General features: G+C 36.3%; 1 protein-coding gene and 1 long non-coding RNA gene across 2 annotated transcripts; one reads left to right on the top strand and one right to left on the bottom strand.

The window, feature by feature from the left end:
* Nucleotides 1–1,160: 1,160 nt before the first annotated feature.
* LOC144641843 (uncharacterized) lies at nucleotides 1,161–3,262 on the top strand. Its single transcript, XR_013568636.1, has 2 exons — nucleotides 1,161–1,297; nucleotides 2,061–3,262. It is a non-coding gene; the product is annotated as an uncharacterized LOC144641843 (long non-coding RNA).
* LOC144641842 (uncharacterized) lies at nucleotides 1,273–4,972 on the bottom strand. The gene is made up of 5 exons (XM_078500861.1): nucleotides 4,720–4,972; nucleotides 3,437–3,592; nucleotides 2,371–2,472; nucleotides 2,052–2,274; nucleotides 1,273–1,415 (listed from the first exon to the last, which is right to left on the bottom strand). The coding sequence occupies exons 1-5, from the start codon at nucleotides 4,792–4,794 to the stop codon at nucleotides 1,273–1,275; spliced, it is 699 nt and encodes a 232-aa protein (XP_078356987.1). The 5' UTR covers nucleotides 4,795–4,972.
* Nucleotides 4,973–11,890: the final 6,918 nt, after the last annotated feature.

Here is an 11,890-nt window from a genome sequence, read left to right on the forward strand (position 1 = left end):
CAAAAATGTTGCCCGTATTACCGGGCCTGTAGTCAACCTTCAAGCCAGCCTCGCGCGGGAAAATTGAGGGAAGTTCCGTCACGGAAGATTGTGCCAAGTAGCTGAGTCAAAGACCTAATAGCCCTAGGGATCTCAGGGTAAGGCATTGAATGGCTGGCTTGCCAGAGGGGTTGGCAACAGACTTGTGGGCTTATGTTCTGGAAGCCTTGTTATCGGATGGATTTTTGCGTCTGAGATTTGGCAAGCTCATTTATGGCAGGGCTTGTTACTATTTTACTTTTTTTGTGGGGGGGGGGGGGGTCTCGAATTGTACAGTAGCAGTCACAATGGATGTAGGGTAAGGGAAAAGAAAGGGGGGGACCTCTCTTCAATCCCCACCCTTTTTTGTCTATTTTTCTCCCACCTTACCCCTCCCACAGTATGCCTGCGACACATGGTTTCTAAAACGCAGTGCCAAAAAAATCTGTAGATTGTGAATTACAGGCCAAAAATCAAATTGTTTTTTTCTTAGTGTAATCTAAATTAAGAGTGGAAAGAGTTGTTATAGTTATTAGGGTTTTTCGGAAAATGATTGTCTAAACTAAAACTAATTCCAAATGTACAAAGTTGGAGAGTGATAGTCCGTGATCATAGTAGTGTGTGGCCTTACTTTATGAGTATGTATGATCATCTGTAAGAAAATTATATATCCAAGTTTTTTACTTGTAGATAGAGACCATCTGACAATGGTACGGCATGGGCTACAACATGATTTGTGTTTTCTGTTGCTTCGTGCTCTTTCAATCTAATCGGCTTTTAATCTACTCTTTCAATTTACCATTCTGCCGTTCATTCTTCTTGGATTTGGGATAATTTTCCTCTGTTCTGCCATTTGGTCATTCCGTCGTTCCACGTTTTGAGGTCTGGTTCCCAAAATATGACAGTTAGAAATCTTCCTTAGCAACAAATTGGTAGTTAAGAGCATTCCCCGCCCCCTTAAATTAAAATGACACATAGGCATCACGTTGTGTTGCAAACCAAGTGGCTTTATTTCCTTTTGTTTCATGTTGCTTACATTAAAATGCTTACAGCTAAATCCCCAGTTAGCCAGTTACTCCAGACCTGTCAATGACAGAACTCTTGACAAACTGACTTTAACCCCAGCCTGAAAAGGCAGCAAACTAAAGTTACATTGTATATAGCGAATAACCTTGTTAAAAGGTTATTTTACATCAGAAAGCTTCTGATCTGATGTTGCCACTTGGAGGGTATATTATGCAGGGTAAACAAGTTTTACCCCAAAATCTGCCAAACCAAGGTACACACTTTTTTGCATACAGTCCTGCATACTGGATAGCACACCCAGCCGCACTTGTACTTGCAAGAAAGGGAGCAAACCGTCTTACAAACGTTCTTCCAAAATCCACGTTTGGTACCTAACAAGCAATGAAAGTACTGCGTATTACATAAAGTTCTTGGGGAGAAAAAGAATCATGAAAAATCTATGGCAACCTAACTGATTTGAAGACAACCTCATTTCCAGGGTCTCTCACTTCCCGCCGCCCTCAAGAGCGAAGGGAGAGAGACCCTGGGAACGAGGTTGATTTGAAGAGTGCTCTGTTGAATAATATATAGGAATTAACCGCATGAATAAAAGGCTTTCAAAAATAAGGCATATATAAAGAGATTACACTGTATGATACAATTTTCATGGTTACTGGAGCACATTTTGCAAAACAAAGGAATGTATAATATTTATGTAATTTATAAAATTTGTAGTTCTGTGCCTTCTCAATTTGACATTGGCAAATATTCAAAACGAAAGTTTTGAGGTGCTTGCTATGTATGACCTGTAGGCTTATAGCTACTTTCTTTGTAAATTTTAATATTTTTAAAAAAACTAACACGGATTTTTGGAACCTTTGATTATCAAAATATATAAATCCCTTCGAGACTGGACATTACTGAAGAAAATAATTTTGTATAGCGCAGTTGTGGAAAAGTGCCCAATTAGTGGCAGTCACAAGATTTGTATTGTGTGATCCAGTACATATCTCAAGTGTTTTTCTTACGTTTTGCAGGCACTTTAGCCGGGTCAGAAACAGCAGTCTCTGCATCATTCATTTGGGTTGTATTCTTCAGGTCTATATCTCCCTCAGTGACACGGTAAACTGGCAGCTTTGCACACACATCCACCATCTCCTTGCTCAGGCCAGATCGGTCTTTTAGGATGCCACCAACCTTCAACTTTACTTCAGATTGGGGAGTTATTTTCAAAGGTGCTTTTCCAGTCAGCTGTTACCAAGAAATAAATGAAGAGAGTTACGACCCAATACATAAAAGTGGCGCTTGTTAGAACTGACTGTGATTAAAAAGCTAGGTCACACTTACCAGGTTGAGAAATTGTAGCAATTCCCCTGGCTTGGGAATATTTTTGGTTGACTTACTCAAAAAGCAGGCTTTTTCTTCTGGCACTCGGATCATTGTCAAATTCTGCAGATTTTTAAAAAAAAAAAAAAAAATAATCAAATTGACTACACAACACAACCCCTTGCAAAATGTTTGGACTAAAAGGAAGAGGTTCTTGACGAAGTGCGTGCCAGCAAGTCATGCAAGCCATTCCGCTAGCCTAAACAACGCTGGTAAGCTTGAGAACACTATACTTCCCAGGGGAAATCCAAGTTCCCTTGTTCCCAACAAAATTTTCCTTGTGTTCCCGTGTTCCCTAAAAGCATTTTGTTGATTTTGGTGTTCCCAGTTCCCTAAAAAAGGCTGCTGTTCTCGTGTTCCCAGTTTTTTTTTTTTTTTTTTTTTTTTTGGGGGGGGGGGGAGGGGGGGTCCCATGTTCCCAAAAAGTTAATTGCCACAGTGTTCCCTTGTTCCCTGAGACCCCTGCGGGAGCCTCTTCCTATATAAAGTTGCTCAGTGGCGTGCATGGCTCGCTGACTTGCACTTTTCGCACTCAAAAGAAAAACTCTGAAAACTGTAAAATAAATTTAATTATAATTTGTTATTTGCCCCTAGAGTCACGGCCAGTCAAGGAAAGTGGTTAAATTATCAATATTTCAACCCAGCTAGCTCTGTAAACACCATTATTAAAAATCAATTTTTGCTGTTCTCCATTATTACATTTCTTATAGCACTAGTGTAGAGAGAAAAAATTTCAATGTCTCCTTTTATGTGTCGCTCAAAAAATCTCTAAGATCCAACTGGAATATGTTAAGTTAATAAGAACTTGTAACTGAGAGCTGTACAAAGTATTAAAAGCCACATTTCTCACTGACTCTTTCTTTCATTATTTTGATCCCAACTTTATAAATTCAATATCTGTTGATGTTGTGACAAGAAATTTGAAGATCATCTGCACTTTTTGGGCTTTGAAGGGTTATGATGTTGAAACCTCCATTTCTATCAATACAAAGATAATATTTACACTGGGTACAACCATGATAATTACCCTTTTGAAGTCGTAGAGGATATCTCCTGCATCTTTACCAGATGAAGCCTCGCGCAAGTGAAAATTCTCTGTTCCCTTCTTTATGTCGACCGAAACCTGTTCATCAAAATCTTTTCCGTCCTTGGATACTTTTAATGCGTATTTGGGTGAGGAACTCTGTAGAGTTTAATACAAAAGCGGTCTATGTAAAATTGTCAATGTAAATTGCTGCCAGACTGCAGGCAAATTGCTGAGGTTTTGCAATGATGGAAAGCGAAAGGCAAATCCCAACCAGCTAAACATTAAACTGGACATGCCAACTAGTCAAAATTGTACGCGCAGACTCAGCAGTCCTGCATCGTTTATCTTTTAACTTGAAAGTTTTATCAAATCAACTTAAAGTTGTACTAATAAAGATAGCCTGCGTCCATAACCCGTTAACTTGTGCAGGATGAAATATTTTTCAAGTAAAGGCATTGATTTGTGTGTTAAGCTGTTTGCGAAAATCAAACTTCATTTTTAAATCAATATCACTTGTAAACAAAACCTATTAGATAAAATATTTCTTCACTTGCCAAACGTGTATTTACTCAAAGCGATGCCTATATGTTTATTTCTTCAAAGCACTTTAATCTTACCTTGTTTTTAAATATACACTTTTCTTTCACAAATGAAAAGGTTTAAATCAGAAATGAAAAATATTTTAATAATAAAAATTAACTATAATACAAGATCATTAAAAAGATTACAAGATTGTAATTTACTTTTTCACATTAAAGATTAAAGATACAATGCATGATATACAGTTTTCGGATTTCATGTTTCTATGACTTCCAAAGATCGTTTAAACAGATCCTGTTATTCTAAAGAAAAATCACAAAGTAACTAATTTTCGAACCAAAATGGTAAAGACCTCAAAAGAAAATAATATTTTTTGTCCTCTCTTGTCGTTTGTAGCGAACATGTTCGTTTCAATTGTCACGAATTGTTGTCCAAATGTTTCATCGTTTCTACTTAAATGGGAAAGAAGTAAAACCAACTGCACTTAAAAAATCTTCAAATTCTTCAAGTATATAACATTGACGAGCCATTCGCGTGATGCAAAACAGTCGTAGGCTCATAGAGCCCTTTGATCACGTTTAACGTTCACGGGTTAAGTATAAAGGGTGAGGCTGAATTTTTAGTTTTTAGTTAGTCTACAGTTTGTGCATTTTATACTAACCGAAGTGAAAGTTTTCAGAATTATAATTGACTTAATTCAAGAGCACATCTGGTTGCTTTTTAAGAAACAAAATGTTACTTACTTTTTGAAAAGTTCCTGCACGGGAAACAATAATCATCGATGCGACTGCAAACAGTAGCAACATCAGGCGAGCCATAGTTTTCGGTTCACTGCTTTGCACACCAACAGAAACTTGAGGGAAGTACACAAGTCGACTACTACAAGTCACACTGACTAGTGCTGAAGAACGCAGCCAGCTTTAAGCAAATCTGGCTATTGTTTAGAAAAACGTGAAAATTCTCGCACGAATTATTTATAGCTCTGTTTGTACTGTCTTGAACGTTCGAGCTAAACATGTTTTACCTAATGTCAACATATATGTTCTGACAAACTGCTTATTCATGTTCCGGCTAAATTAAAAAGTCGATTTAATAGAAGATTTAGCAGAGATCGACATAATTTTGACCAAAACCGTGAAAAATCGCTAAATTTAAATGTGGTCACTAAATAAAATCGTACAAAAAAATTGTTAAATCCAGTAGCCTCTAAAAACATTAACCTTACGAAGTACACGAACATCCATTCCGGAAGTTTGCGTGAGTTGATAGAGATGTCAGTTTTTGAGTGGTTTGCAATGATAATCTGAAAACATCCTTGATAAAAGTCCTGTTTACAGAGCCCTATCCTACCCCGACCAAACCGCCATTTTTTTACAACATGGCCAAAAAATACAATCTCATTAAAAAAATTAAATCTCACCAAAAAATGAAACACACATTCCCAAATATTAATTGCGTCCTGCAAAATGTGATTAATAAGCTACAGTGTAAGATATGTGTCTTTTTCTAACCTTAAACTGAGTTAACTTGGTTGGGAAAGCAGAAATCAGTGGCAGACCCTCGCAAAACCGATCAATATGGGATTCTTTGTTCTTTGATCTTGTCGTACAGTTAACGGCTAGATGCTAATGCAGGCTGTTGCATTTTATGATTTCTGAAGGGTCAGTATGCATCACTGCAACACTGCACAAGATTTCTAGATTAATATTGTACGTTTCCTGGAGCCCATGACGTTTCGCTATGTTGGCTAATGGAAGAAAATAAAACCCTGGAAGTCCGATTTCTTCCAAAACTGTAACCACCACAATACTAATAATAGTATTTAGTAACATTTATTACTTATATTGCGCTTTTATCTCTACAAACACCAGTTAGACTACAGCGTTGTCAGTTCTAAGCATTACCAATGAAGACTATGTTTTAGAGAGGATTCGGTTTATCTCTACTATCATGATACTGAGCGAAAATTCACAATTTTGGTTTGCTAATTAAGGCAATGGAAGATACTGAAGTTAGTCCTATATATGCCAAATATGTTGCGGTAGCCCTTTGATCAAGCCAAATTAGACAACCTTCTTTTTTAAGAAATGCACTAAGAAAGAGAACAATTCAGTTAACTTTGGAGTTTTACTCACCAGGCATCGCCACGAAACAAAACAAAACTGCTTTTTGTACGGGAATGGCATTTGATTTTAGATGAATTTTCTATATTTTTTAGGTAAGTCTTGTTTTTACTGAATGGTTTTAACACTGTTTTGTTTCTGTTGGAAAGTTTAGATCTTCACAAGTATATTGAAACCCTAACTCCGGGAATTGTTAAAATAGTAATTAGTTGGAGACACATGCGATTGATGATTATAGACATTATAAATCTCTCCTTCATTGCAAATGATTTTAGTACCAATTATTTTCTAATTTTCTACGAAATGTACTAACAAAGATTTGATCCCGTCATGAAATTAAACAAACCTGGGTATTATACTAGTTTTGTTAGCGGAGAAACATGCGATTGGTGATTACAAAACTCTCCTTTCATTGAAAATTATTTGAGTAGCAATTAGTTCCTAGTTATCTACGAAATCTACTAACAAAGAGAACAACTTAACCTCTAGATTTGATACTAAGTATTATACTAGGTTTTTTAGCGGAGAAATCATGCGATTAGGGATTAAATATAAAACTCTCCTTTTATTTCAAATTATTTTAGTGCAAATTAGTTTGTAATTTTCTTCGAAATCAGGAACTAACATATTTCAAATATTTTTTATGCCAATAATTTTTTAAAACATAAACTGTACCAACAAAGAAAATAGTTGGAGATTTGTTTTATTATTCCACCATGAAATGACTGAAACAAAACTGTGTTTTATACTAGGATTTTTAACGGTGAAATCATGCGATTGTTCATTGAAAAACTCGACTTTCATTTTTAAAAATTTTCAATTTTCGGATTTTTATCCCGTCATGAACTAACACAAGACTGAGTTTTATACTAGCTTTTTAGAGCGGAGAAATCATGCGATTGATCAGTAAAAAACTCTCCTTTTATTTCAAATTTTTTATGCCTTTTTTTTACACGAAATGCATTGGTAAACAAAGAAAACAATTTTATTCCGTCAGGAAATGAAACATACTAGATTTTTAGCGAAAAAAAATCAGGCTATTGAACAGTTAAAAAATCTCCTTTCATTTCAAAGTAAAAGACCTAACATTACACACCTTTGATGGAGTTCCCGACTACCAACGAAAGCAACATCAATGCGGCAAAAATGATAATCTTTACCACGAAAGAAGCCATGGCTGTCTTCTCCGGCATAATTTTTTTCTCCGACAAAAAATCGAGGAAGCTATAACAAGAGTCAATGCACTGAGTAGAGTGACGAGTGGTCGTGAGTGAGTCAGAAGGACTTGTAAACTCGCGATCGTATTTACTTTACCATTGTCTTCAAAAGTCAGGGCTATCGCGGGAAGGAAGCAAATGTCAGTAAAACAGGAGCCCAAGAAAAATTGAAACAGCGGCGGTATCAATCTATTCACGAATTCTTGCTTCTTGAGCTGTGTACAGAATAATTTGAAAAATAAGGCTTGATGATGAAGGAATCGCGATAGAGTTACGACCAGTTACAGATAATGCTACATTTACGAAAGCATCAGCCTTGATTGTCACTTCCCCCTTCTTATCGTTTCCGTTCCTAAACCCATGACCCTGAGTCAATAAAACTCGCTGTTTCATCGTCAAATATGTCACGGCGAATAAACATCTTTATGGTAATTTTAACGCTTTCTGTTTTTCCATTGTGTAATACATATTCGGTTAAATAAAGAAAAGATTTCAGCTGAATCTTTTTTCCTGCACAGTAAGCGCAAATCTTCACTTCGAATTTTGCTCTCTTCAACAAAGAGGTATGTCGAGGTATGAAAGTAATGAGAGGTGTTCTGTGCTTTAAAAGTAACTAGTGCAGGAACAACGGGTTTGTGATACCTTAGCAAATATGTTCTGAGTTCGATGCTACATTCAAAAACTCGAATTCATGACAATCTGGACTGATTTTTCGTGATTTTCGTTTCGTCGAGTTATCAGGATTGAAAAATAAAGATAATCTGTGCAAGTGATCTCTATAACTCGCGAATGCGAGAGGATAATGTCGAATAATAGCGGATAATGAACTGTAAAGTACAGTACCTGCATGTTAAACTATTCAAATAACGTATTCTGCCAAAATAAATGGGTATCGGCGACATCTTCATGGGCATTTATTTGCATTTAACATAGATTGAAGCTATTATTCTGATTATTCGAGGAAATGCGGTTGCCTTAATGGTTCCTTGTCATTTTTCCTCTTTTGTAGAAGCATTTCAAAGCAGACAGGATTGATTTTTGGCTAAAGCCGGTTTTATTTACGGCCCTATTGTAAAATAACTGATTTCCATTCATCCAGATCTGTATAAAACCGCGACAATTTTAACCAGAAGTGAATGTGTTATTATTAATCGGCGGTTGGGTTCTTCTCCTGCGCAGGCCAGAACTCTGAACTAGAAGAAAAAGTGGCGCTTTAAATAGCGAAATAATCGGGCCTTTCTCTAGACCTCTACTGAACTAATCTAAACTATCACCGCCTTTTGGAGATAATAATTAATGAAAATAATCTTTTTTCTTTTTGCGCTAAAACTACTATTTTCTTTAAATAACGAGAATTACACTGTCATTTTCAAACTTGATACCCTCAAGGACCTGAAGGACTGTAAGCCAGCCAACAGTCTCGCGACATAATTTCTACGAAATGTGACAAATTATTTACAATTATAACAAATTAAGGTCATTAAGTAATAGTCGCAACTAAAAAAGAAAGCATTGACATGTTTGAGAATTCTTACAACCCAAGTCAAGTCTCCTTTTACATTTCAGACTAGACAAAGTGAGAATCTGAATAAGAAACGATATGAAGAATCCTCTAATATTCAAATACAATCAGTAATACTCTCATGAGATCTCATGATGATTGAAGGCGAAATCGCTCGCACACGAGGACTTGATTTTAATCAATATTTGTGAACATCATTCTGGAAGAAAAGCCGCCACTGTAGCGAATTTTTTTTGCTATATTTCACACAAGCGCTAAGAGCGAGACGATTTCTGAAAAAAAAAATGCGTGGCGAGCGTGTCACTTTGCCAGCAAATTCGTTCACTGTTCGAAACTCTTTATAAATTACTTGCGCTTAATTCAAACCAGGAAGTAACCTAACTAAGCCGAAAAATAATTTTCAGCGACAGATTTGATATTTGAGACTCAGAGTGTTTTATTTCTTTTTCGCTCACTTCAGAAACTGTTACATTAATTCCGCAATATGAACAGAATAAAAAAAATTTTTGGTTTAAATTGAGAGAGAATGTGATAATTATAAAATATTAACGTTTTCATGAGAATTTTGAGCAAGAGGTACTTAAAATATTCGAAAAATTCGCGCCCCAATAAGACTAAATTATAACCCCTTTTGGAGAAAATAGTAAAATCGCTATTTTTAATTTCGTGTTAAAACTGTTATCTTCTCTTAAACCAGAAGAACACTATTTCTTTTATCAGTCTCGTCATTCTCAGTTCTCAAAATTTTTGCTCCCATTTTATAAAAATGTAAGCAAGCACACATTCCCTCGTACTTATTGTTACAATAAATTACATGTAAGCGGTAGTCTCGAGATAGTCCCAGAAACGATAACAGTTCAGTACTTATAATCCAAGCTACCTCCGCTTCATTTCAGACTAGATCGAGCTGAAAATCTGTAAAACGTCAATATATAGAGATTGCTTTAATATTTAATACATTTAGGGAATGATACGATTGAAGGCGAAATCGCGCGCATACAAATTAACTCTTCAGTGACCATTAACGTTAGATCAGTTTCTTTTAACGCGGCTTATTGTTTATCAATCTTTACAAACATCATTCCGGAAGAATAGCTGTGACTAAACGAGCGAATTTTTACTAAATTTAACACAAGCAAAACGTTTTTCTGAAAAAATAAATCGTCGCGAGGGGAACGCGGGATGCATGTACACGTGTCACTTTGCCAGCAAACAATTCCGACTCGTCCTTCAGCAAATGCTCAAAACACTAATTTGATAATTCTTAGACCAGGAACTAACCGAGAAACATAACGCTTTCTGTCTGAGAGTGGTTAATACCTTCCATTCACTCCAAAAACCATAATACAGAAACATGAACGAGAACAGAATAGAAGAACATTCGGTTTAAAGAGATGATGTTTTTATTGAAATATTCAATTTTTAGAACTTCAAATGACAACTTTGAACAAGAGGGAAAAAGTGGTGCTTAAAATATTTGAAATAATCGCGCCTCCCTCGACCGGATAGTCGCCTACGTTTGTAAAAAAAATATCAAAGTTATCGCCCGGCTTTTATCATGCTCGTCATTCTCGAGCTTGTTTCCCCCAAGAAATTTAAATATATACAAGACTACATTCCCTTGTAGTTATGAATCTGTATAACTCAGTACGTTTCCCCTTTTATATTTCAGACTAGACGAATTGAGAATCTGAATAAAGAAAATATATGAAGATTCCTCTAGTAATGCTCTCATGACGATTGAAGGCGATTTGCGCGCACACAAACTAACTCTTCAGTGACCATTAATTAATGGTAGATGATGATATTTTCTTGTTAATCAATCGTTTTGAACATCATTCTGAAAGAAAAGCCACGACTAAACCAGCAAATTTTGACTAAATTTTACACAAGCAAAACGGATTTCGGAAAAAAATGTCGCTTGGCGATCGCGGGATGAAATTATCAAATTCATGTATACGTGTTACTTTGTCAGCAAACAATTCCGATTCGCCGGTCACTCAGCTCTGTTGTTGAATGCTCGAAATCCTCGTACCTATAAATCACTTATTCTAAGATCAAGAACTAACCGAAATAAGCCGCAATATAATTTTCAGCTGTAGCGTTTTCGTCTGAGAGTGTTTTATTTCCTTCCATTCACTTAAAACTTTAATGCAGTAATCGGAACAAGAACAGAATAAAAGGACATTCGATTTAATTTTAAATGTTTTATTGAAAATATTAAATTTCTGGAACTTTGAACACGAGGAAAAAGTGGCGCTTATATATTCGATCGAAATAATCGCGCCTCCCTAGACTGAATAACCCCCTCCTTTTGGAGAAAATTATCAAAATAATCGTCCGGCGAATTTTGACTAAAAAAAAAATTGTCGCGTGGCAAGCGCGCGACAAAATTAAGGTCATGTATATCTGTCTTGATTTAATAAAAGGTGGCTACAGTCTGGCTGTCAAGAAAATTGAATGGGGTTGAGATTTTTTTTTTTTTTCTTTTAAGGACATGGGAGATTATTTGGCTTACTTTCAGTGGAAATGAAGTGCTTTCAATTTTATACTCATCATGGCTTTTATCCCTTCTACCTACCTACCCCCCCCCCCTTCCATTTACTTTTGGTTAGTTTACCCAGGCTCCAACTCGCCATATCTACCGAACTTTGAATTCTAATGGCGCGCGCTGACTTGTAGAACAGAGGTGATCTAGTTTTTCATTTTGCTGTCTAAAGGAAGTTTGCCGGAGGACATCATTAAGTCCTATGAAGGTGGAAGTCTAACGATTTGCAAGTTTTGCGTCGGCTGTTATTGTACCTTAGAACAAAGCTTTAACGGGTTGAACTCTTGACTCGGTACAGTTTTGCTAGGTACAAATAGCGTTGTGCTTGCTTTAGACGGCAAAGGTCTTCAGCCACATCAACTAGGACTCGGAACTAGACTTTAGGGCTGATTTGAAGGCGGTCATGGCGATATTCGGCTTGAACTCTTCCTTGGCTGGAGACTTAGAAAAATTCTGTTGTAATGTCCGGGGGTATTGGTTCCCTTTATAACGATTTTTTCCACA

This window comes from Oculina patagonica, chromosome 2 (genome assembly GCF_052425735.1).
Source record: "Oculina patagonica isolate OP01 chromosome 2, crgOcupat, whole genome shotgun sequence".
Classification (NCBI taxonomy): Eukaryota; Metazoa; Cnidaria; class Anthozoa; order Scleractinia; family Oculinidae; genus Oculina; species Oculina patagonica.

Bases quoted from the DNA above. Each gene is read 5' to 3' on its own strand.
- LOC144641842 (XM_078500861.1), bottom strand. From the start codon at position 4,794: ATGGCTCGCCTGATGTTGCTACTGTTTGCAGTCGCATCGATGATTATT. The intron at 2,473-3,436 runs GTAATTATCATG...AAAAATCTGCAG, and splicing joins TCCTCTACGACTTCAAAAGG to AATTTGACAATGATCCGAGT. The intron at 1,416-2,051 runs GTAAGAAAAACA...ATTGCTTGTTAG, and splicing joins GGCTAAAGTGCCTGCAAAAC to GTACCAAACGTGGATTTTGG.